The following is a 26,449-nucleotide window of genomic DNA, read 5'->3' as shown; positions in this document are numbered from 1 at the left end:
TATTCAACATCTGCGAGTAGTTCTCTCTGACCCCTTGTTTGCTTGTTTTCTAGGTTACCCAAGAGCACCGGAAAGATTTCCAGCCGTGTTGTGCCACCCCGTGTAAGAAATGGGAAATTGCACAACTCTGCTGGCTGGGTGGTGCCCTGCAAATGGCAATTTGAGCAATTTGAAGGCAGTTTTGAGTTTATCAGCAACCAAATTATCATTTAGAAAAGCTCAACAGTATTTTGTATGAAACATGTTAAAACATTAACTTTAAACCTTTTGACATAATAAGTAATAGTGGCCCTTTTCATATTACAGGTCCGATAAAGAATAAGGAAGGTTGTCACACAGCCTCCGTTTTCAGAGCTCAGCTGAGCCCAGCTCCGTCTGGAATAATTCCAGCTGTTCACCAGCAGAATGAGATCTCTATCCACTCAGCCCTAAATACCCGAGCAAGAACCTTACAAACTGTGTACAGAATTCCTGTAATCAGATTTGCACTATTAAAAACCGGGATGCTATGGGCATGAGCTGCTCCAAATATGTACACTAGTAATGGTAAATTTGGTGTGCAGCCAGGAAAATGTAATGCCCTGAAGCACGGAATAATGCTATTTTATCACCTTCATGGCTGTTACCTCCACAAACAAAAAATTAAATGGTGACAACAGAGTTGGGAGAACAAAACACCGTTTTCCTTTTGCTGTTTCCCCTTCCTGTTTAATTGTATTTCTCATGCCAGTAGCTTCATAATTCCTTATATTTAAGCTCGCTCTTGCTTTGTGCTTGTAAATATTACCTGATAAGCCTATTTTGCAATAATGCCTACAGGCCTCAGGCTGTTTGCTGTGAATTATACTAATTCCTTATAAATATTCTAACAAATTTACCTTAATTGCTTTATTTCCTTAGATTTCATCTTTGCTGGAGGGGGGGGGTGAGTGTCTCTGCTCTCTATTCTTCTTTAGCACTATATTCTTACACTGTAGGTTTCTCCATTCACATCATGCACCATTAAATCACTTTTTTATTCTTCCTACCCTTCTTCCACACACGTGTCTCGTTATCCCAGGTTCCTGCTGTACCCTGGGCTCAAACAGACATTGGTGCATCTTTGCCTTTTGGCTGCGAGAAGCAAGAATTCAGTTTGGTCACAGTCTGACTGCAGCAATGTTGCTGCATAGGGCCAGTTCTGTGCAGCTGAGTTTGTTGGCACACACACAGCAATACATACGCTCACGTTCCAGCAGATGTACTGTTGCAGAAATGAGCTCCCGATTAAAAAAATGAATCTTGCCCCTCAGCTTCATGAAGTCTGTGTGTGCAAACGCTGCCTTCCTGCTGCTGCGTCCCAACCCACCGTGTTCCAGCGGGGCGGGACTCACAGAGCAGCTTCTCAGGCAGCATTCTGCACCTCGGGCACTGCTCTCCCATCTCCTCCCCGCGATAACCTCTGTCGTTACTGCTGCCGAAGGACGGTGAGCTCAGGCTCTGCGTAGCTCCCCTAGCTCCTGCTATGGGTGCACGGTACCACCTGGTTTCACAAGGACTGCTCACCACCTCCGCCCCACCACAGCCCTCAGACAGGCGCCGCCCAGCCGCGCGCCTCGCGCTCTCAATTGCCGTCCGCGTGCGAGCAGCAAGTGCGCGTGCGCCAGCTATAAGAGGGCGGCGGGCGGCCGTGCTTTGGCGTATGTGCGTGAGCTTTCCAATCATTGCAGGGCGCGGTGGTCACGTGAGGCTTGCGGAGTGCGCGCTTCCGGGGCCGCGCGGGGCGGCGCGCAAGGCAGAGCGGCGGTGCGGGCCGCGTCCGCCGCGGCCTGGCCCGGATCGTCACGTCCGACTCCCGCCAGGTACGGCCGAGGGGGTTCTGGGGAGGCGGCAGCGAGTTGGGATCTCGAGACGTGGAGCCGTGGCTGAGCCGCCAGCGGGGTCAGCCTGGTGGGGCCTGGCCGGGAGCGTTGCGTCGCGGGGCGCGGTTCCCCGAGCTGCGGCGCTGGGAGCGGGGCGGGGCGGTGCGGTGTGGTGTGGTGTGTGTGGCGGGTTCGGATGGCGTTTTCTGTAGCGAGAGGCGGCCGGAGCGGCGCGGGCCGGGTGGCTGCGTGTGGCTGCGGGGCCTGGGCTGCTCCTCCAGTGCCCGGCGGTGCTGGAGGGATGGGCAGCAGTAGGGCTTTGCCGAACAGCCGCAGCGGTGAGCGGCGCAGAGCTGTCGCAGTTGGGCCTCTGAGCCGTCAGCCGTTCGTGTAAAGTGTAGCTGCATGATAGCTGGCGAGTTTGGTTAAGTCGGTTCTCAGCAAGTAATTCCATTTGCTTTTCGGTCGGGTGCCAGTGCTGTCGTCTGTCTGACAGGTGGGCACTGAGCGAGTTCAGCAGCGTGCTACACCGCGCTGAGTGCTCCCGGCGAACCTGCAGCTCTCTTGCTTTGCCGAGTGATTTCTGTCCGTTTGCTGAGGAAAGGCAGCGAAGACTGCTATTAGCAGAGGGCTGTGCCTTGCCTCCTTGTGCTGACATGCAAGTGACACGACTTGGATGTCTGTCCTTGTATCTGGGATATGTTTTCAAGTGTTTGTGTGGCTTCGTTCTCAGAGCCAGTGGGGTTATGGAAATACTTAGAAATTACAGGGAGCTTTGCAGTATGAATCTGTGTGCAGGAAAATTATATATATGTATTCTTCTGGCGTGCTTTGAAATTAAAAACTGCTCTTGGAGGCATCTCTTTAATGCCTGGAATGTGGAATTCCATTTGATCTTTCTCATGAAATGGCGAAGGTGAAATGTAGGAAAACAGCAGCGTACCATTTTTTGGCTCACTGGGACTGCAGCAGTGTGCTGCGCCCTGTGTGTGTCAGGTGGAGCTCAGCAGTGAACTCCTCATTGCAGGAGTCTTGCAGAGTACACTCTGTATTCATTCTACTTCAAGTGCTGTAATCCTCATATCCTCATCAGGGATCAAATATGATGGGTCTTTGTATTGGATGTATAGATGTGGTCACACAAATGCTTATCTTCTGTTTGTGTTCTTCAGAGAATTCAAAGGTGAAAGAAAACGTTTAAAAAGTAAAATAATCACAGAATTGTAGGGGTTGGAAGGGACCTCCAGAGATCATCGAGTCCAACCCCCCATAATAAAGCCTCTCGAAATGCAACAGGCCTTCTTCAAAAGTAAATTTTAGCCATTCTGTTGTCTTTTTTCCTTTAAAAATCAGGACGTCTTAGAGTATGTGTGTAGCTGTAAGCCACATCAAACAGTGGCAGCTCAATGGTCTTCTCAACCATGCTGTGCTTGTATCATACGTGTACCCAAACCAAGCCAGCGCCATGTTGGTGAGAGCTGAGAACCAGCCCTCCTTCCAGGAAAGGGATGAGAACACCCATGTTGGGCTTCTGGTGCAAGCAGTAACACACCTCAGCTAAGTATTTACATGGGTTTAACCTGTGTGTCTGCGCTCAGGTCCTTTCATTAGCTGCAGCAGAGAAGTGATTGCAGTGATGTGGTGCCTTGCAGTACTTCTTCCTGTTTGTAGTGCTCTGACTTGTTTAGAAGTATAACAGCAGTGCTGGTCACTGAAGTCCAGGGTTTGCATGAAGAAAGCAGAACCACATGGCAGTCCTGCAGCCAGGTGTTCTCTGTGTTGAAGTTTCTGACCTGATATATTTTCCAGTCTTCTAATTCCATTTCTGTACATTACATGGAGAGTAATAGCAAACAAATCTGTGTTCTGAGAAACTATGAGTTGGCTGTGAGGAGTGCTAGCAGCAGTCAGAAATTAATTGCTTCTCTCCTACGTGACTAGTGAAGACTTGCATTGTTAGTGTTATACTTTCAAGTTTAAAATTTACATGTTTCATTTACAGCTGATTTACAAAGACTTGGGCACAGTAAAAAAGAAAAGCCACTACTACCACAGCAGCCATAGGAAAACAGTCCTAAACTCTGCTTTAGCTTGTATGAGCAGAGCTTTATTCTTACTTTCTAAGCACTGGTATGATGATATAGAATCGGTCATCAGCCATCCTGGAAGTCTGCACTTCTTCAACTTTCCTGAAACTGAATTTCTTTCCTTCTGTATTTCTTACGTTGTTCCAATTGACAAGTGACAGTGCTTTTGTTCCTGAAACTTGAAGTCAAAACATCCGCAACTCATTAACCTGCATCTCGAGTGGGATGTGGAAGTGAAGTAGCCTGTACTTGTGCTTTTCTGATGTAGGACTTGGAGCTTGCCTTTTAAATTGTTTGCAGTTATACTGCGCAGTATTTAATGGATGATGGTTTTCACATCTACCTTTATGAGAAGCTGTTGATGTGGGAAGCGTGTTCTAAAAGTATCTTAGCTTGGTTACAGCATTAATAACTTCCAAACCCCACACCTGTCCTGTATGCTGATAGGCATTGTTTCCGCACTGAAACGTGGTACATCTGAAATTAACAGATGTTAATTGGCGCTCAGCGTTCGTCACGAGTGGTGATAAAGCTGTTAGGGCAGAACTCGGCTTTGAAGTCTTGGGGGAACAGCAGTGTGATCACAGTGTCTTACAGCCACGTGTGCAGTGACTGAGTTGGTTGCTGTCTTTTCTTTTGCTGTCTTCCTTTCTTTATCTGCCCTTAAGAATGGAGAATAACCAGTTGAGATTTTCTTTTAGGTTTATTCTGTTTTTAGGGAGCTGTGTCTTTGTATCAGATAATTCATTCCATGCTGACTGTAACCGTCATGTTCTCTTCATTTGAGCATGTGGGATATCTTGTGCCACTTCTTGTGCTTCATCTCAGTGTCTCAAGACAAGTGCTATGTACAAATTCATTGTTCCTGCTGATGGGGACAGAACTTCATCCCCAAGCAAATTCTTTAAATTCATTATTGCAAACACTCAGCAGGTTAGAACGCAGGAAGAACTTCATACCAAGGGTGTTGACATCGTAATGAGAGAGGACGTATTTTTGTGAGGAAGGTGGTATGATTCAAGCAGCAAGAAAGCATTCCAGACAGCACACTAGTCAAAGTGGACAGATAGGAAGAGGAGCGCTGGGAGGACTCTTACTGGGGAATTGAAGCCTGTGTGGGCACGTGTTGCCTACAACTGAGCTGCAGGGGATGAACAACTCAAAGAAGGAAAGGCTTCTGCTAAAGAGTTAGGTTGTTACCTTCTAGAAGTTTTATGTTTATTTCCTGGGTGTGGGAGGAAGGAAAAGTCAGTAAAAAAAAAAGCACTAATGACAAATTCAAGCTTAATTGTTTCTGGTAATACAGTTTTAACAACAAAATACTTCTAAATTTTTATATTGTGCAGCTTGTTTAGTATAGCCTTAAGCATTGCAGGTCTTTTGAGAATCAGTCTGTGGTTATTATCAGATCAGGAGAAGAGAAATTGACATTTTCCATAGTAGTTGATTCTACTGAATAGTAAGCATACTTGTTTCTTTTTATCCATGTAGGAATAAACTGTCTCTCTAGCTTGATTAGCAGTGTGATTGTATTCCAACTCTGTACTTACTGGGTTTTACCTTAATTGCTTCTTTACATTTAAAAATACAATTCAATTTCCTGTTTTCATGCTTTTCCTATCACTGCTAAGTTTACCTGTTCCTGTCAGTCTTCAGAGCCAACACAGCCAAGATTTTCAACTGGATTGGATTTGTATCATAGCAGAATGGTTTATTATGTTCTGTTGTTGGGGATGCCCTGTTGCTGGTGATGGGTGAGCCTGAAAAAACCACAGATCGACTTGCACATCTCTGGGTGAGTGCTCTTTTTGTTGAAGTGTTTTTTGTTTGTTTAAGAGCTGAGTTGTATTTTAGACCTGACCATCTGGTTTGTTTGCTTGTTTTCCCCAGAGTACACCTTTATTCGGTATCTCTCATATAATTTAGAGAGTTGGCAGGTTTTGTTTCTTCATACAGTGTGGAGTGAAATGGTGTAATCCCAAATGAAAGATCAGGTTACTCTGAGCTTTCGTTATAACTTAAAGATTGCTTCTGCTTGAGCAGAGTGCTGGATTAGATGATTTCAAGAGATCCCTTCCAACCTAAATTATTATGACAGTTATGTTATTATAAGCAGTTTATTACAAGTAGTTTTGCATTTGGAAAAAAAGAAAAAGTGTGAGGATGGGCTGTGGTGGGAGGGGATGAACTGTTAACTGTTCCCTGTTTTTTCCACACAATGTCTCAACTTGGTGGTAAGTGATAGGATGCGTTGTTGCAATATTGAACTATATCTTTTTATGTTCCTGTAGCTGCTGTTTAGCCTGCAGTCCAGAAGACAAGGGGTTCTGGCTGATCAGGAGTAACTATTAACAACTCAAGTTGGCTGGAGAATGGAAGGTGTTGAGTTTAAGGAAGAATGGCAAGATGAAGATTTTCCAAGGTTTTAAACTTTTTGTAAATAAACATCAAATACATAACATCCAAAACAATCTGTCCCTATTTTCCTGATAAACTAATACTCAGTCTTGCAGTGATTTCCACTAACATAGTGATCTTGAGAGGCTTTTGTGCCTTGTTTCTTTGTGGTCTGGAAAGGGATAGCTTTATGTTAGTGTGCAAGTAATATAAGAATGCCCATACTGAAATTTCTGATGTTACCAGTATGAAAGTGTAAGTTCAGCTTTGTTTTCTTCAAGTGTTAAATTAACTTTTTCTGACTGTTTGCTTATAATCACCAATGACTGAGGGCCTGAGTACTGCAATAAGCAATGCTTCTGAGCAAAACTGCTAGCATGTAAGAGTACTGTGATGCTCAGACCTACAAAGAAATTAAAAAAAAAAAAAAAAAAAGTTGGCTTCGTATATGTTCTGTTCTATAAAAAAAAAAAAGAGTACTGTTTATGTGATGTATTTAATATTAAACTTTATCAAGCAAGAATACAGTAAGTTTTCCTAAAGATGATACCAGTGGCAACTAGTACTTTGGCATTTCATAATGTGAATGCTACAAGGGAAATTCCTGCTGTGTTGTTTACTGCCAGCTTGAATTTAGATAGCATGTGCATTTGGATCAATACAACCCACAGTGTGTTTTTAGTGGAAGCTACTATTAAAGACTATTTTGTATGTCAGGCCCCTACCAGAGGATGATCCTGTTGACTCAGATATATTGGCTGCAGCAGGAACAGAAGGTGAAACTGGTAAGAACATCTCAATGTAGTTGGGCTGATGGTTTTCTACATAAATGGCTGTCCTAAAACTCTGTTTTGTGTTTGTTTGTTTTTTTTGTTTTTGTTGTTGATGAGGCTTGAGGGATCAGCATTCTAAATGACATATTCATATGTGAACAGAGGGATCTGAGTAATAATGAACATAAATAACACTCATTTCATCACTGATCTTAAAATCTTGGTTCGTTGATTTCTGTTCTGCATCAGGTCGGGCCTCCCTTAGTCTAACTCCCTATTTCAGGCCTTTGAAGGTTTTTGGCAGTCCAAAAGATAAGAAAAACAAACACAACTGTTTTGGATCTTGTCTGTCTGCTTTATCTTGGATAATTCCAGTACTGGATCAATATCTTTATTTGCTGCTTTCAGCTGCTGCCTAAGTCACGCAAATGTTTGCCTTGTGTAAGAGCACGTTGTGTATTTGCCTAACACTTTCCTTAATCTGCTCATAGTATTGTCTTTTAGCTTTGTCTGTTTGTTTGGTTTTTTTTTTTCCTTGTATATTGCTTCTTTCAAAGACAGCTGTGATGTTATTTATTCCTGACAAAAACAAGGAATACAAAAGCATTGCACTGTCTGCAATACTAGTGGAGGAGGCACTTCACATATTTCTTTTATTAATAGTAAGGTGATCTCCCTCTGACCTTAGTATATATGCAGTTGGGTAAATGTAACGTTTTAAGGACTTGAACTTTAGTCTCCCAAGTTGTGTTCTTTTTACCATGTATATTTTAATTCCTGATGTAGGGATGCATTGTTTAAATGGTGGGCGTTAACTTACTGTGTACTCTGGAGAAGTGCAGTTGTCTTGTTACTGTGCTCGTCTAAACTCACTTCAGCTTTGAAAACAAATTTGCTTTTTTAAATGCAGCAGTTAATGGAACCAAAGTGAGGAAGAAACTTACAGCTCCAGATATTAGCTTAAATTTAGATCGCAGCGAGGAGTCTGTTTTGTCTGACTTGGATGAGAGCGGAGACATTGATTTGGATGACTTAGATACTCCTTCAGAGAATAGCAATGAGTTTGAATGGGAAGGTAAGTGTTTTGTAGCTCTTGTATGTTGCCACAGGATGTTTTCTTATTCTTCAGGTGGGAAAGAACTGTGACTCGTAATTTCTTTTCTCATGCAAGTCATTAGATAGAGACAATTTTTAAAAAGCAAATCATATGCTGACTGACTAATAACAAACAAACATAATAGCTATTAACTCCAATAAAGTAAAGTGAATGCAAATCCTTGGTACAAACACACGCTTTACATGTGTTATAATTCCATTCTGTATAGAGGTAAGCAACGTGAATATTAGCAGGTTGCACATTAGCGTATCAGGACTTTGTGAATTGTAAGCCTTTGTATTTAAAGAGATCTAAATGATGTTCTTAAAAAATGAGTAACACCTGACTCATTTACTGCTGAAATGAAACTGAGAAAAGGTCAGAACTCTTCAGACTTTGCAAACTTTCTGTATTGGCTGGAAATAGTAGAAAAACCTGTATTTTCTGTCAACTTGAAATATGTTTGAAGTTAACTTACCTATAGCCACGGTAGAAGTGCTACAGAAATGATCCTTATGAAATGAGTAGATTGTTAATAATATTTTTACAGGCAAAATCTGTTGAATCTAGTTTTGTTGGAAATAACAAATTTCTGTGTAGGAGTTAGAGCACAAGTTTCAAACTTGCAGCTTAATTATGATTAGGGCCCTTTTAATGTAAGCTAAGGACTGTTACTTTGGTCAAACAGTTGGAGTTAAACTTCTATAAACATACTACTTAAAAATGTATCTGAAATTATAGATACGTGACCTTGACTATTACTTGTTTTGTGCTGCAAATAATAAAAAAAAATCCTGAGAAAACAGGAAGTTCTTTTCATTGTTACATATGAAAAAAATCTGTTATTCATTCCAGGGTAGCTTATAAATGGACGGAAAACGTTCTTTAAAGCAAGGGTTTTTAATACCTAAGACATTGCAGGTCAAGATTTGGTAACAGAGGCTCTGGGCTTACCTGTAGAAACGAGTCTGTTTGAGAACTCTAGAGAAGAAGAGCTGGTGTTTGGGGTTAGCTTTGCAGTGCTGCTAAGGAAATGTTCCAGATATTTGTGCCTTGTTTTTCAAAAGTGGCTGAAAAGGGTTTCTGTCTTTTCTTCCTTTAATGCTGCTGCCTTCATTTTCCTGGAAGGATAGTTTCAGTTAACAGCTTTGTCTTGGGAACAGACAACTAACTTGCAGTAGGTTTTTCTCGCTTTGGGTAAGGTCTATGCAACGAAGTCAAGAATCATTTATTTAATTGGAGCAAATTTTTTTTGACAGATTGCTGTCAGCATAAATTTCGTATAGTGATTGTGCGCACACACAAATTAGATTTAATTTCTAATAGAATGCCTGCATGTCTGCTTGCAAGATAGTGTTAATATTTTAAATTATGCTTCCATGTAAATCTGTGATCAAGTAACCTGTATGATTATCACAGAGTTAACCACTTTGCCTATTTTGGTGACATCCATTCAGGTCAGTGTACTGAATGCTTCCTGTTAGTAGGCTTCTTACCTAATCAGAACCTTGCATGCGCTTTCAAATATAAAACTGCAGTTCATGGCAAACAAAGCTAACAGTAGTTTGATAAAAGTTTGATGTTGATGAGATGGTCTTCTGTCTTGACTGAGGGAACTGATATCCTTCAGCCAAACGTATTGACTGACTTAAATTGGATAGCAAAATGGTTAACCTGTGTTATAATTGGCCATCACTGTATGCAGTATTCATAATGGATATTGAACATGTTTTAACTTCGGCAGATGATCTTCCAAAGCCAAAAACTACTGATGTAATTAGAAAAGGATCACTTACTGAATATACAGCAGCAGAGGAGAAAGAGGATGGTCGACGCTGGCGTATGTTTAGGATTGGCGAACAGGACCATAGGGTGGACATGAAGGCAATCGAACCGTATAAAAAAGTTATCAGTCATGGTGGTAAGAATTAGTGATGCACTGAGGGGATCTGTTGAAACTACTACTAGAAGCTGAGATGCAGTGATACAGCAAAAATAGAAAGACTCAGTGATGCTGTGCTTTGTTGTAGTGTAAAGCATGTGCTTAGTTTGATACTTCTTGCATTTTAATCTAAAATTGCAGAACGTATTTGTGTTCAGCTCCTAACATGACCATTCGTAATGTGCTTAGAAATTATACAGTTCATTGTTATGATATAAATTTTTTTTGGTTTTAAGAGTGTTGAAAGAAATAGCTTTAGTTTGCTCAGGCAAAAATCAATTTACTGACTCTAGCTTAACAGTCTATGAAGTTCAGGTAGGAAAAAAAGTTGGCCATCAAAAACATTAAATGTACTGAGATGTGGAGTACAGGTACAGCACTTTGATTGCATCTGTTTCCATTATTTCCCTAAAAGTAGATTAACTTTAAAAAATATGTATATATTTAATAATTATAAGCAAAATGTTTTTGGAAACAGACTGACACATGTTCTTACCTCTTCCATCCAAGTGGTTCCAGAAGATCAGTCTGGTGATAGGTGATGTATAGTGTGCGTGTGTGCTTGTCCATTTATATACCATTGGTGTTTGCAAAGCTCTTTAAGGGAAATAATGGAAAAACTTGCTGTACATTCATGACTTTTCTCTGAGTGAAAGTGGTGAAGATATAATCACTGTAGTCACTACTGCTGCCTTTTTCTTTGTAGGTTATTATGGTGATGGGTTAAATGCCATCGTTGTGTTTGCTGTTTGTTTTATGCCTGAAAGCAGCCAGCCTAACTACAGATACCTAATGGACAATCTATTTAAGTAAGTCATCACCTGCCTTTGAACACTACCTTGGCTTCATATTGTAAAACTTAATAATGTCTTTTTTTTGTGTGAAGCTTTTTCTTTTAGATGAGGGAAGGGTAAAACAATACAGCAACTGTGTCTAATTTCAGGGGAAAAAAGTGACTGGATGTTGCTTAACACTGTTGTCAGCTTCTCCTTTTTGGGCATATTTGGGCAGTACTAGGAACTACTTCAATATCCACAAATGTTCACTTGAGCATTTTCTTTCCCTGTGTTTGCAGGTATGTAATTGGCACTTTAGAGCTACTAGTAGCAGAGAATTATATGATAGTGTACCTGAATGGTGCAACAACACGGAGAAAAATGCCAAGCATAGGCTGGCTTAGGAAGTGTTACCAGCAAATTGACAGACGGTAAGAAGTTCTGTAGTGTTTTCTCCCAGTGTTTGTGTTCAGTGCTGTTTAATGAGGTGTCTGCTAATCATTAAGCTGTAATCGTGAAGCATATTGTTTGTTGTATTGAAAATCTCTTCTGACATCTTGTTGGTGTAGAATAATGGTATGGATATGTTTGATTTTTTTTTTTTTTTTTTTTTTTCTTTAATTTTGTTTTTATAAGTGAAAACGTAGCATTAGAATGGTGGGTACTGCTACAGTTTAGTACTTTGTTAAACATTCATATGCTAATATAATAAGGTGGGTCCCTTGACAATTTCATTGCAAATGTGTTTAAAAAAAATACTGTAACTTTGGTTGTTAAAATGATGGTAGCCTTTTAATTCTGACTAGGTATTTTTCTAGTGTTTTCTTAGGGCAGTTGGTAATTTCAAGTAATGGGATATCAGAGTGCTAGATCTAAATAACAAAGTTGTAATTGCAAAAGTGTGTGTGTGTGTGTGTGTGTGTGTGTGTGTGTGTGTGTGTGTGTGTATACATATATATATTTTAAGAAGCTTTTTGTCATGTTACTTTTTGCTCCAATAATCATGTTCAATGTTTGCATCCTTCAGGTTAAGGAAAAATCTGAAGTCATTAATCATAGTTCATCCTTCTTGGTTCATCAGAACGCTTCTGGCCATCACAAAACCTTTTATTAGGTAATAATATGGATGCTATTATTCTTTTTAAAAGTTTAAATGTTTGACTGTTTAAATATTGATCTAATGAATACTTTCTAAGTTGTAACTGTACCCTGCATTTGTTCTTCCACAGCTCAAAATTCAGCCAGAAAATTAGGTATGTCTTTACTCTGGCAGAACTAGCTGAACTCATCCCCATGGAATACGTTGGCATCCCAGAATGCATAAAACAGTACGTCTTATAGTTCAAATGTGTTCTAGGTTGACCATGTTTAGGAAGTGCTGTACGATATATTCAGTGGTTGGTTTGAATGTAATGCTTGATATTTAATGAAACTGCTATGTCTAGGAGGAATTGCTGAACCACAATTTCAATATTCCATACTACAGAAGGAATGCTAATGTACAAGGACTTTCCTGTAGTGTCTCACATAATTAGCTGTTTATGATGTGTTTAGTCTTCTGTAGATTAAGCCTTGCTGCAGTTGTTCTACTTATTGTATGCTAAATGGCTTGAGTAAGAAATGCTGTGCACTTACATTGAACTTATACTATTTTCACTGTTCATGCTAAACTGCACTACAAATTAAGGAGTGAAATATCAGTTGGGTAGGGATTTCATTTGAAGAAAGCTGTAGATAAAAAGTGCTTGAATCCCTACCCATTGTACTTCTGAAACTACTTCGGCAGAGAGGGGAAGGCAGTACCAATGTCCTTGATTTTCTTTTTTTCCTTCTGCTCTTCCTTTCAGATCTTTGCCATATAATATCTATTTAATGTCAGCACAACTCTGCTCTCAGGTGTGACAATGACACTTGAACAGAATCGGTGGCTGCAGTAATAAAGCGAAATCGTAAACTTTTCTCTTGAAAAAGCTAGATGGAAATAATAATTCTGTCAGTAGATTAATTGGAAAGCATAACATACAGAGTCCATGGATTATGTACCACAATAGGTGATCACAGATGTGATGGCTGATGGGAAACTCTATAAAGGAAGATAGTGTAGTATCACTTTGGGCAGAGCATCACATCCATGTTGGATGAACTGACTGCTGGGTACCACAGCAAACATTCAGCTGGCGTTAGTTGTGAATTTCTTTTTATTTTTTTAGCATAGAGCAAATGCAGTTTTTTGTTGAGGGTGAAAGATGTGATTAAGTTGGAGCAGCCTTCTGCTACTCTGAGAATTTTCTCTTGGGATTTTTTGAAGGATATATTAGGGAAATTCAGGCTGTCATTCCGAGTCATATAAAGCTACTTTCTGTACTAAAGAATTGCTTGGGTTGGAAGGGACATTAAAGCCCATCCAGTTCCAACCCCCGCTGTGGGCTGGTTACCACCACTGTATCAGGCTGCCCAGGGCCCCATCCAGCTTTGCCTCCAGAGATGGGGCATCCACAGCTTTTCTGGGCAGCCTGTTTCAGTCTTCAGAGGTCAGCCAAGCTCATCCTTTATAGTAGTTAATTATCAGACTAATGTGTTCTATATCTGGTTTTAAACTATTAAGAGTATAGACTTAAAACTTTAGCGATGGATAAATATTGTACAGGAAGTTGCTCTGGTAGTTAAAATTTAATATTAATTATCTTGAAGATGCAAAACTTTTTTTTTTTTTTGCTTTTTTCATTTAAAAACTTGGCATGTTTCCACAAACTATATTGACAGTAATAGCTGTTTGTAGCTTCTATTGAATTTGGCCTTTGTATATTTACTGAAATCAAACTTTTCCCCACCAAGGTATGAAGAAGAAAAGTTTAGAAAGAAACAAACAAGGTATATTCATGTTTTGATGAGGGTTGCATCTAGATAAGACTATTTGCACTGCAACTAACTCCCAGATGATTGGCTTGTGTAAAGGAATAAGCATTTGTAAATATAAACAAGCACTAGTGACCTAGTTCTTATGCATGAAAGTAACATCTGAAAACTCACGTATTTGTAAATAGTGTCTACTATTAAATGTGATTCTGAGTTTTAAGGGGTGTGTGTGGATTCTTAACCACATTTTCAAGAGGCAAAAGCATGCTTCTGTATGAACTGATTCAGTTGTTTCACTGTTTCTAACAAGTGATGTCTAAAGAGCTGTTTTTAGGTGCTAAGCTGTAGTACGCAGCAGAGGCACAACTGTGGAGGAAGTTCTAATATGTATTTAGTTTCATATTAACTACTTTTTTAACTTGCACAGATGCAATTTAATGTTTTTAGTGCTGTTTGTATTTGCAGTGTGTATATTCCTTGGTAACAGTCATTAGGTTTTCACTTTGCAAACTTTCAATCTCTTGCTAATCATTCAAGCTATCCTAATAGCTGTGATAACTTTTTTTTTGCTTTTACTTTTTACTGTATAACTAACAAATGTACTAGAGTGTTCTGTTATTAACTTCACTTTATTTGCCTACTCTTCCGTGTGTGTAACTGTTCAGGGAAGCTTATTGTCTAACTTGAATAATGACCAAAGAAACAGTGAAATGAAAATTAAAAAAATAATTCTCTCTGAAAACTTGCACGTGAAGCTACTTCACTATGAATTACTCCATTAAGAGAATCCTGTGGTGTTGTAACCTTAATTTCTAAGAAAGCTGAACTTAAGAAACCCACCTTTAGCATCCCTGTCAATGTTGATACTTGTACTACCAATACTTTTCACAAAAGTTTTATTTCAAAACTTACTACTGAAGTGGACAGGAAAGATCACAGGCACAAAGTGGTTGTGAGATACTGTGTTGAAAGCAGCTGTAGGCATTGTAATATGGGAAAGGAGACATGTTGATGTTTGTTTATGAAGAGTGTTGTGGATGGCAGTAGGAATTCTTTGGCTATGTACATGTCATTTTGGAAGCTAGAGTGTGATACTGTGGATTTATATTGCCAGCTATAGGTCTGTGTGTAGCCATCTTGCATTAGCTTACCATATTTTCTCCTATAATTCTTCCTATAATTCTACAAGTCATGTCAAAATATGCTTTCCTAAGTTACTGCAGTGAGGACAGGGATGAGTTGCAGCAGCATGCTGTGCGGGTAAACTGTTCCTTAATTAGGAATGTTTCTAAATTCCACTGCTCCAGGTTTACTGAATCCATGTGTGTTAGGTGCAGTTCATAAAACTGTAAAAGATAGAACATCTGCCTCCTATTTTTATGGGTTCATGACCTGGAAGAGTTGTCATTGTTTTAATCACTTTGAAGAAAGTGGCTGGCTATCATTGGAGAGACTGAACAGATAGGCTAGTCAGTTCAGCTGTTAGAAGACAAACTTATCCTGAGCCTGTTGCTTTGGGACTATGATTGGTTCTAAAGTTAAGTGATCTCCATTATTTTCCAGAAGATATAGCTAAGAGTGTAGTTGATTCTAAAGATCTAAAGATGAGAAGTTCTTCTAAAGATGAGAAGTACGTTTCATGCAGCGCTGTGAGCCATCCCCTGCTTTCTGCAAAGCAACATGTTGTTCAGTGGCCCAAGGTAGATACAGAAGCTCCTCAGAAATGAATTTTTCCTGGGTAGTCAAAGGAGTCTTATAATTTGATGGAAAGTACTGCAATTAAGGAGCCACTCAACTCTTGTTAATTAAGTTTTTGCTGTTACCTTCTTGGCTTAGTTACTTAAAATTGAAGAAAATTCTGTGCTAATATTGCAGTGTATGAGTTCATCAGGTAGCAGCTCCTAATAGTATTGTTAACTGAGAACTTGTGTTCCTGCTTGTATTTATTAGTAAGAGTACAGAACCTTTTTCTTGCTGTGCAGTCAAAATGTACTTGTGCTTTTCAAATGCTATGCTTACTTTAATGGCTTCTTAACAATTTTAATCAATTTTGAGGGGGAAGTAAGAAAACAGACTTTTTAAACGTCTTATTGTAACTGCATTTAATAAAAATCTTAACTATTCAATATTTACATGCTAAACCTTGTTCCATGCAAGAGCTTTCACCTTTTTCTGTTAATAGTTTTGCGTAATATATAAGCGAACTAAATTTGTTTTTAATACAGTTCTAACATCACTGTTTTCTTTACTAAGCAGAGTTGACCAAGAGCTGAATGGAAAACAAGAGCAGAAAAGTGAACAGTAAGTTGAGAGACAGAACAAGACTGAAGAATATACGGATGGATTTATGCTATTTTCTTCATTTATGATGCATTCTTGTGTGTATATATAACATAACTTGTTGCAAGAGGTGCTTAACTTTAGACTGGCACACAATGGACTCTTCACTGCTGTATTGGTTTGTCTTGATTTGAGTAGCTACCTTTGTGTAATCCTTTTATACGGCCAAATGTCAAAGAACCCCATGTTTAGAGGATGTTCTTACAATTGTTTATCTAAATGATGCATGTTCTTCAGTAAAATATTTATATATCTAAATGCTAAAGGAAAGATAATATATATTTTTATGACTTTGAGCAATACGTTGTGTACCTGCTGAAGGAATTCATTTGCAGGTAGGCGAGGCCATAAACTACTTGTTATTGTATAAAGCGCGTGATCTGTTTTTGCTCTAAATGGTCAAGTGCATTTCTTGGTTGTCAGAGAAACCTTAATTTGTTTGAAAATTAACAATCACATAACGTAGTCTACTATATGCGTGGAGATGCTTATTTCTGTTCACACCTAATACAAGCAGTACTCATTTACCTCACTAGAGTGAGCTTGAGCTTTGTCTTGTAGTCCACTTCTCAGAACACAGATCTGGAGTTCTCTGAATTCCTGTCTGTTGGCCAGAGGGTTTAAGCCTCAGCTGCAGTGGAAACTAAACTGTGTAAGTGACTGATATCAGACCTGTGTAAATTTAAGCTGCAAATTTCAGATTCTGCTTCAGTAAATGAAGGCTAGTTCAGCTACAAGGATGAAATGAGTTTGTTCTGGGTTGTGTGGTTTTTTTTTTTTTTTTTTTTTTTTGTGGATAAATATCAGTTATCACCAGTAATTCTGGTTATTTTTCAGTAGAGCTTGAGAGTGGCATAAATATTTTACCCATAATATCACTTGTGTGCAGAGATTGGGGGACTCTTACTATTACTGTGTCATCCTTGTAAATCAGCATCCATTTCTAAAGCTCTTGGCTTGGCACCTGATAGTAGTATTAACTTCACCAAAAAAAAAAAAAAACAAACAACAATATAAAAGGTTTCCTCCTTATCCCATAAGGGTAGTAAAGTTGCCTATACAAAAAGCGTTCTTGGATTCCAGGGCAACAGTTAGGCACTGACTGATAGCCTGTAAAAGTTTGTGAAGTGTCTTGAGCATTGCTGTTTTCCTGTAAGGACAGATGCACACAAATGAATCCATTCAGGAGCTGAGCAATTAAATGTTTTAGCAAATACTCAATCTTCAGATATTTTTATATGCTTGTGATTTTGTCTTTAAAATGTCAATTTCATTTAGTGTTCTACGTTTGTCTTGAACTTCAAAAAAAAAAAAAAAATGCATTCAACTAGATTAATACCTGGCATGGATTAGTGGCAGTTTAGCTAGTTCCATGGTCAACATTTATTAATGGCCACTTCATGTAGAATCTCTAATGATACACATAATGGTCCGGGAACAGATACTCATGTCAGATAAAGATGAACTGCCCATGTCTCTGGGAGTTTGTCTGTGATTCAGAGGCTTTCATCTCAAGGTCTTGGTACTTATGCTACCTTCTGTACTGTGGTTTCAAAGAGATTAATATGTAGGATGTTCTCTTTCAGGTAATATTGATTTCAAATTGCCTTGAATCTATTACATCATGTTTGGATCCTGCTTTGAAAGCAGAACACAAATGTGAACGTTTCATTTTAAGGTTTTTTTCCTCTTCCAAATTTGATGTTGACCTGGATTAAAGTTAGTGAAGTGGACACTTTCACAATTTGTTTAATGCTTCCACAATGCAACACATATGAACAGACAAACCTGGAAACCATCCCAGTCTTTGCTGATTCTGTGTGAGTCCTAGGGTAGATGCTAAGCATTCCAATCCACTCATCTTGTTTCAAATTCTTCCTAGTTCAAAGAAGTATTCTTCTCAGTAAAGTCGTGTTTATAATGGAACAACTGAACTTCTGTGAGTACCTGTCCCTTCCCTCCTATGTATATAGCATCCTTTAGAGTAGACAGTCCTCTGTTTAGGGTGAATTCTCAAATGATAAGATTATTGGTTGTTTTTTTTTTTTTCTTCTGGTGGCTGAGTGGTTCTGCAGTTTCATGTTGCAGTAGTTCTATTTCTTTTGGAAAAACTTTCCTAAAAGTCTGTTTCTTTAGTATTAGTTTTTGTGAATGAATACACTGTAAAACAGTTGTTCTGTCCTGAAAATATACACAGCATGAGAATCTTGTGTACTAAAGAACGATTCTCCTCTGACCTTTTCCAGCTCATCATTTAATGATGAGGGGGATGTTTACAAAAAGCAGAGGTCCCAAAGTTATCCTGAACTCGAATTAACTTGTCAACTTTATATTTTTAAATATATAGAATAATTTAATATATTTTAATATTTAAAAACGTTAGAGTTAGAATTTCATACTTTATTAAAGTTATTTCTTTCTGAATTGCTTTGTGAAAAGTAACAGTATTACAGGGGGTTCACCTTATGCACTTCTTCCTAGAGGTAGAATTTGTGTTGCTGGAATATGTTTTGAGCTCTGCTGATAGAAGTTGGAGTCACTAATTCACCTTCAGTTTGGAGGTTTCATGAGTTTGTGTGTATGTATATATACATGCTAATGGATACCTTGTTATTGCTGTGTGACACTGAAATGGAGTTGTTTGAAATGGTGATCTCTGTATGTGTGGATGTGAGGTTGTATAAAACGAGTTTTACAACGGGAGAAACATTCAGAAGTGACAAAGGTATTTTGGAGAAAGTGTCATTAAAAACTGATGTGGATAGACTCTGGATTGCATAAGTACTCTTGATAGTTTTATGTAGCGTGGCAAAGCTGTGTTCTACTGGAAAGTAACGGTGAGGGATCCATAGAAATTTAGTGCTGAATCATACAGAAATCTTTGAAGTTTTGGAATTTTAAAATACACATTCTCAGTTAGTTTAGAATTTTCAGTTCCGTAAAGCTTAGAACTAGTTAGAGTAATATGTAACTTCTTTGTAACTTTATGTAGCTTAGCATATTTCTTCTTCCTTTCCAGAGGACAAGTGAAGAAGAGTATTTACTTGCTGTTAGGAACTGTGCATTGAAAACAGTATTTCTATTCCCAATTGCATACAGCTAGTCTTAGCTGGGTTAACATGTCTTGGCAAGTTTCTTGCTTCACACACTTTAATGCTCTAATGGCAGATTAGGATGATTCAACAGGAAATTTGTGTCAGACTTCAAAGTCGGGTGAAACGTTGGTGGTAATGGGATCTTATGAAATGACCTCACAGTGTGTCAAAAGGAGAAGAGGGCATTAGTGCCTAGTTACAGCCTCACCAGTGTCATGGACTGGAAAGTCTAATAACTGTGGGGGAAAAAAACAATTGAACTAAATCATGAACAGATGGTTTTAAACTAAATCTGTAATGAGCAGTAAGATTCTTGGAGAAAGGTGTATTTCAGTGTCAGACTTTATTTGTGTATCTTGCAGACTTATATTGTATTTATTATGTAGAAAGATGGCTTAAGTGCATCTCTTACCCAAGCTATTGTCTCTGAAGGTGACGTTAATTCTCAAGTCATTCCAGTCTCCCTTAAAAGCCTCATGTGAGGAGGAGGGGGAAGGGATAATTGCTTGTGTGCTTTCGGTAACCACAGAAGACTTAGAAGGATTTTGGAGAAAAATATGTATTCAGTCCTTGTGGATGCAGGTCATTCTCGAGAGGATTTTTTTCATGCTGGTTGTTAAGTGTGCTTTAATGATACTTTTCAAGGATACCCGATTTTAGTCAAAGTAGCACTTTATATAAGGAATATTTAAATATATTTGGAAAGACATTTTGCAGCTTTCCTAACATCAGAATTGTAAGTTGAACCACACTTTCTCCTGTCACCTCTTGTTCTCTACATTCAGCTAACAGGAATGAGGGCAGTTGTGAAGTAAAAGAGAGTGCAGTTCTGTTTGTGTTTTCATCATTCCATTCAAGCATGACTGAGATGAATTAAAAAGCTTTAATTTTGCTAAACTATTTCAGATCACTTTTGTTTTGTGATTCAGATAGCCCAGATTATTTGTTTAAACATCTTTTTCTGTTTTTTTAAATTATCTAAAGAACAACTGGCTTTTTCAATTAATTTAAAAAAAAAAAAGGGGAAATCTGTACCTTACCATGGACCTTCCTCTGGCTTACTCAGGGCTGACTATTAGTTGTGACATGAAGTTCCACATTAAAATTTGTTCACAGAAGATAAGTGTTTGATTTCCCAGTGGCTCTGTAGTTCTGCGTTGCTTCTTACTCAGCATCTGAACAAGGCCTGTATAGAAAAAGGGAAAGAGCCCTTCAACGGGCTTAAAAATTGTCTATGAACGCAATTATTGGTCTGCACAGTGTGGCAAACTTGCAGTTTTTAACTAAATGGAGCTGTAGCAGTTATGCCAAACCATGAATCATTCTATAACCAGCTTAAATAATTGACTCTTAGTAGTCATTGCAGACACGATTGTATTTTCCTTTGTCCCTTTTGTATAAAGCTGTGTGAATACAAGGCTCTTCACCTACCTCTTGTATTAGTATTCCTTCTTTTCTGTTTGCTTTCCAAGATGTCATGGAGTAATGTGATGAACGTGTCTGACTGTGCCAGCTGTGCACACTTATCGGAACCTTTTAATTAGGAAAAAGTAAATGCTGAATGCAATAAATATTTTTGAAAGAGGTCTGCATGTTTTCTTTTCCTACTTAGGACTGTATGCTGACTTAAGTTTCAGGAGTCTTGTCCTGCCCCCTCTTGGAAAGCATGAATGTGACGTGGGTGCAGAAAGCGCTGCGGGCGCAATGAAACGCAGCGCCTTGCTGAGGACGTTCCCAACCCCACCGCTACGCCCGGCCTCCGGTGGCTTTCAGGCCGCGGCGGGGCGCAGCCCTGGGGGTGGAGCCAGCGCTCGCACTTCCGCTTCCGGGTCGGCGGTCAGCGCGGCCAGTGCTTCTTCCGGCCGCTCGGAGCGGGTGAGGCGGCAGCGGCGGGCGGTGGTGAGCCGGGGCCAGGCCTGGCGGGCGGCCTCGGGGAGACGCGGGGTCGGGGCTTGGGCTGCGGCTCCCTGTCCTGCCGGAGCGCCCCGTTCCGCAGTGGGCACCCTGCGCCGGGGGCTGGAGGCCGGCCAGCCCGGCAGCCGAACGGGAGACGGATGAGGCCGGCCCCGCGTGTCGCGTTCGGGCCGTGCCGGTGCGGCTCCGCCCTGCCACCCGGGCTCTCGGCTCCTGCCGTGTACTGGGCAGCTAAAGGCCGTGTTGTGTTTTGTAGGTTTTTTTCCCTCGTTTATTAATGAGAGCAAGGATACAGCAGGCGTCCCGAGCCGTGGATGGTCAGTAAGGCGGCCAGCGCCCCGCAGGAACCATGGCCTATCAGCTGTACCGGAACACCACTCTGGGCAACAGCCTGCAGGAGAGTCTGGACGAGCTCATCCAGGTGCGAGCGCCGGGCTCGAGGCGGCTGCCGGGAGCGGCGGTGCAGATACAGCCGGATATAGCCATGCTGCGGGCAGCGTCTCAGCTTTCAGAATGTTTACCTATTGAGATCAAAAGCGATTTGCGTTACATGGGAGCCTTTAAGTGAACGTTGTAGATGGAAGCCTTTTCTGATGTGGCATTCTCCCCTGTTGTATGGTCCAGTAAAGCTATAGCCAGGCTATTCTGGAACACTGCAATCAGTTTCCTCCTCTGCTGGTTTCCAACTAAGCAGCAGCAATCTTTGTGTAGCACAAAAAATCTTTTAGCACGTTATTTCTTCTCCCGGGCTTAAGGTGGGAAAACAAAGGTAAATAAGGGGATATGGAGCTGTTGGAGCAGGTCCAGAGGAGGGCCACGAAGACGATCAGAAGGCTGGGGCACCTCCCTTATGAAGACAGGTTGAGAGAGCTAGGAATGTTCAGCCTGGGGAAGTCTCCAAGGAGACCTTACTTTGGTGGCCTTCCAATACCAGAAGAGGGCCTACAGGAAGGCTGGTAGGGACTTTTTATAAGGGCAGGTAGTAACAGGACAAAGGGAAATAGTTTTAAACTGGAAGAGGGTAGATTTAGACTGGATATTAAGAATAAATTCTTTACTGTGAGGGTGGTGAGACACTGGAACAGGTTGCTCAGTGAGGTTGTGGATGCTTTCTCCCTGGAAGCACTGAAGGCCAAACTGGATGGGGCTGTGAGCAACCTGGACTAGAGGGAGATGTACCTGCCTATAGCAAGGGGGTGGAACTAGGTGATCTCAAAGGTCCCTTCCAAGCCAAACCATTCTATGATGATACTTCTGTAATGCTTCTATAAGCTATTCTTTTAGAGACCTCTTCCCACGAACTTTCTTGTGATATTCTTAGTTTTTAGTGTGGTTCTGTTTTCTTTTTTTTCTTTTTTGACTGAAAGCGGAAGCAACTCAAAACTTGTTTTTACATCTCTTCAGTCACAGCAAATCACTCCTCAGCTGGCCCTTCAGGTGCTACTTCAGTTTGATAAAGCTATAAATTCGGCACTGGCACAACGAGTCAGGAACAGAGTCAATTTCAGGGTAAGATAACTGCCTGTCACAGTTCTTGGTAAGCAATGGTGGTTTGAGTGTTGATGCAGAATGTCATTAAAAACTGTGTGCTGTGAGCAGAGATTTCAAAAGGTTCTTTATGATTCTGAAATAATGGCTGCCTACTTGTATGTTCGGTATTTAATTGTGAAGCTTATTATCTCCCTGGTCTGTTGGGGAATTTTTGAAGGAATGCAGAAATTGGAAACAAGAATTTGGTGGGATGAAAGCAGAGGAAAAAGGAAAAGCTGAAATGTGTAGTGTTGCTGTTGTTGGTGTCCTGCAGATGGGGAGAATTTTGCTCCACTGAATTGTATTCTGCAGAAGTGAGATAAAGCCAGTTTTTCAGCCACAGCTCTGACAGGAAAAGAGACTAGAGAGATGCAGGTGTACTTTTATATTGTTTGCTGTAGGTCTCACAGAAAAACTTGTTTTTTTCACAGCCACCCTCTTTAGTTAATGGCAGATAGCCAACCAATTATTAAATGTCAATTTGATTGTAGTATTGAGGGAAAAGTTGTCCTGAGTATTTCTCTGCAGTCTATGCAGAATGCAGAAATAAAGCATGCTTGTAGGATTTTAGATTTTTTTTTTTTTATTTTGGTGTTTTTTTCCCTCACATAATTCTTTTTAATACATGGTGTAGCAAACTGTCCTGAAGATGCAAAACAAACATATTTCACGTGGAGCTTAAGTTCCAAAAGAATCAGTTTAAAATATGAGAAGATAAAGGCCAAAAGGTGTGCATGTCAACACCTTTGGAATGCACCACGTGTAGGAAAGCCCTGTTATGTCACACTGATTAGTTTTTTCTCTTAGAAACAATTGCAGAATTCATATATTCTGTGATCACTGCTCATATTCCTCAGGTTTTAAGAAATCTTTTTTGGTACTAATGTAAGTTACATGGTTCGTTAGTGCACGTGAGAAAGCTTTTTAGCATACCTCTGAAACTTCCATTTCATAGAGTGTAACATCCCTGCATTGAAAAGATACATGGAAAGGCCTTGAAAACTTCAGCCACTGGAGGGCATTTAAATAACAGTTTTCCCCGGTTGCTTGCTTGTGTGTTTGCATGCATTCAGGTTCATAGTTGGTTTTATGGCAAGCTGATTTGTCGTTCTAGAAGGTAAGTAGTTCTGTAAAGAGTAAATGTCATATTTTCTGATATTTTGGGGATGCCACCTGTAGAAAATATCTTCTGTTTTTTTCAAAGGGATCTCTGAATACATACAGGTTCTGTGACAACGTATGGACGTTTGTACTGAATGATGTTGAATTTAGGGAAGTCACTGAGCTTGTGAAAGTGGACAAAGTGAAAATTGTAGCATGTGATGGAAAAAGTAAGTATGAAATAGCATATAAATAAGCACAGGCACTAGACCTTTTCATTTGTAGAAAGCTTTGATTGATCCTCTACTTAAAGCTATACTGATTGTATTTTTCAGGTGAAAGTAGGGCTCTGAACTCTGTTTCACTTCTCATCATTTGTTAAATAGAAGCCAGCTGGATGCTTCCCTAACTCATAAGCACTGAAATAGGAACGTGTGAGAGATTGTGGACTCCTGTTGTGCAAGTGCAAAGTCAGAATTAATCTGGTTTGAGTTCCTGCATAGTGATTTTTGCAGTATTAACCAGTTTGCTAGAACAGCACCATATTTTATTGAAATCAAATCATCATCAAAGCATCAGTCTGAGCAAGCAGTGATAACTGTTGGAGCAATTGGTTGCTGGATTTGATAGCGTGGGACCCATGCACATGGGAAGCTTTTGATGGCATGGCAGATCACGTGGTGCAACTAATGTCTGGCTCAATGGGCCCCCTGTATGTAACTGCTTATAGGAGTTTATTCCCAGCCGTGTGACTGGATTTGTCAGTGACTGCTTTTGTCAGTGTTGCTTGAAGTTCTTTGCTGAAAAAAAAATAATCATTTAGTGACTACTGTGGCAAGCTGCTTCACAACTTTTCCAACCATTGATTGACAGAATGTCACTGGTGTGTGAAAAGGTGCCCGTTGTTTTATTCTTAGAGGTGGTGCTAAAAGGAAGAACTGAGAATGGAAAAGGCTGTAGTTATGTGTAAGCTAGCCCACAAAACAAGTTCTTCATGACTTTTTGGATTCTGGCATGATTATAGGGGTCATGTCAACTTGTAGTTGTAGATAGCTGTCAGAACTTGTCGTTTGTTCAGCCTCTGCTGTTAGCTACTGTTTCTTTCAGCTTATTGGACATATTCACTCACATGTATGCAGATAAGGTTTAAAGAACTGGGTGATTTAAAGTTGTTACTAAAATTTCAGCTCTTTTTCCACAAAAAGACTTGCTTAAAAAACTCATAGTAAACATTGATGTGTTTTCTACTTTATCCAAAGACCAGTATTTTTTCCACAGTGCTAAGAACAAAAAAGCAATGACAATGGTAATAGTAGAAATTGCACTTCTGACAAAAGTTCAGAACAGAGTATTGCACTCATTTATTTTATGAAGGTCGTGCTCATCCTCACAGGTATTTAAAAATGCATGATACATATACTGCAGTAGCACAGATTCCATAGGAGCTTTTGCTGTGGGATGTGTTAACTTTTCTCTTTGGCAGATCATGTGATTTAGTAAGATATGCTTGTCATTGACTGCAGTAAAGTGTGTGACACAGAGTTAGAGCAAAGCCTCTTCCATTTTTGGTACCACATTGGCAAGTGATGTATATGCACAGCCTTGAAGTTTTATAGTGGCTGTTTTCGGTATCATTAAATGAGGTGAAAGTACACCAGCAGTCCTTGCCTCACATTATAGCTATATAGTGAAGGGATTTGGGTAGGTACAGAGCATGTGCTATATTAAAAGGCTTGAGGGGATGTTTTTGAGTTTGAGGAAGGTATTAAAGAATGGCATTTGTTCTCTTTAACTGAAGTCTGTGGGATAGTGTGTATTACATTGCCTTTTTTCTTTCCTAGACACTGGTTCCAATGCTGCAGAATGAAAAGAACTGTGGTTTGCCTGCAATATTTTCTGTTAATGCGCAGCACTTTCTGGAGAGAAGCATGGAAAGGGACTGTGTTTGTACTTGCATTACTTGCATCTTGTGATGCAGATGTGAGTTAATCCGTACTAAGAAAGCATCACAGGAAAACAGTGGAAGAAATACCTGTAGCATTTCTTCAGTTCACCATGTGGGGCATGAAGAACACAATGTTATTTCTTTTTTAAAAAGTTACAACAATACTGTTGCCTTTTTTGTTCACAATAACTTCTCTAATAAACTTTTATTTAAAAACTTGTGAATGAATGAGTGATCATTGGAAAGCTTTGTTTAAAAACATACATTAATGCATTCTTGTGGTATTCTGTAACTGTTATTATAGTACTATTGCAAATTCAAAGGGCTTTCACTTGTAGGGTCTAATCTGAGTATGGTGGCAAAGGAATGGCATTTTCAAAGTAACATTACTAGACATCAGCAAAAACTTAGCAGCTCATGCTCATCAGTATACTTTTCTGTTTGCTGCTGTATGTTATTATCATATTAAACAGACAATAGGTGTCTATAGATGTATTTGTTACTTGGTAGATAGGAGGTATCTGTAAATACCAAATCCATTGTGTACTCTGTGCTAGTAATACATTGACTTGAGTATTAAAATATCACTGCGTAGCTCATGAAAGCGAACCTTAAGGATTGCACTGTGTTCTAAAAAAATACTGGTGCTGCTTATTTTTATGTTTATCTAATCACTCTTTGTGCATGACTTTGGCCTGGAATAGGTATTTAGAATGTATTTAAAACGAGGAATTTCATGTTCTCAGTCAGAAGTGG

The 26,449-nt window shown here is 39.7% G+C and overlaps 2 protein-coding genes across 4 annotated transcripts; both read left to right on the top strand.

Annotated features, from left to right (window-relative positions):
- The first annotated feature begins 1,767 nt into the window (after nucleotides 1-1,767).
- BNIP2 (BCL2 interacting protein 2) lies at nucleotides 1,768-20,788 on the top strand. 2 transcript variants are annotated; one of them, XM_042824326.1, is made up of 12 exons: nucleotides 1,768-1,841; nucleotides 5,578-5,723; nucleotides 6,220-6,350; nucleotides 7,043-7,110; nucleotides 8,009-8,173; nucleotides 9,939-10,115; nucleotides 10,843-10,945; nucleotides 11,212-11,343; nucleotides 11,940-12,026; nucleotides 12,142-12,240; nucleotides 13,748-13,783; nucleotides 16,025-20,788. In XM_042824326.1, the coding sequence occupies exons 3-12, from the start codon at nucleotides 6,301-6,303 to the stop codon at nucleotides 16,071-16,073; spliced, it is 966 nt and encodes a 321-aa protein (XP_042680260.1). In that variant the 5' UTR covers nucleotides 1,768-1,841; nucleotides 5,578-5,723; nucleotides 6,220-6,300; the 3' UTR covers nucleotides 16,074-20,788. The 2 variants fall into 2 exon arrangements, with proteins under 2 accessions (XP_042680260.1, XP_042680261.1); XM_042824327.1 differs by lacking the exons at nucleotides 1,768-1,841; nucleotides 13,748-13,783 and having other exon boundaries at nucleotides 3,135-5,723.
- A 241-nt stretch (nucleotides 20,789-21,029) lies between these two features.
- Nucleotides 21,030-25,917, top strand: GTF2A2 (general transcription factor IIA subunit 2). Of its 2 annotated transcripts, none has more exons than XM_042824041.1 (5): nucleotides 21,030-21,078; nucleotides 21,374-21,538; nucleotides 22,522-22,626; nucleotides 23,852-23,978; nucleotides 25,590-25,917. In XM_042824041.1, the coding sequence occupies exons 2-5, from the start codon at nucleotides 21,467-21,469 to the stop codon at nucleotides 25,613-25,615; spliced, it is 330 nt and encodes a 109-aa protein (XP_042679975.1). In that variant the 5' UTR covers nucleotides 21,030-21,078; nucleotides 21,374-21,466; the 3' UTR covers nucleotides 25,616-25,917. The 2 variants fall into 2 exon arrangements, with proteins under 2 accessions (XP_042679975.1, XP_042679974.1); XM_042824040.1 differs by having other exon boundaries at nucleotides 21,032-21,102.
- Nucleotides 25,918-26,449: the final 532 nt, after the last annotated feature.

This window comes from Centrocercus urophasianus, unplaced genomic scaffold (assembly GCF_019232065.1).
Source record: "Centrocercus urophasianus isolate 14NV4802_14NV808 unplaced genomic scaffold, USGS_Curo_1.0 seq_23, whole genome shotgun sequence".
Classification (NCBI taxonomy): domain Eukaryota; kingdom Metazoa; phylum Chordata; class Aves; order Galliformes; family Phasianidae; genus Centrocercus; species Centrocercus urophasianus.
This window is presented reverse-complemented; position numbering and strand designations above follow the sequence as displayed.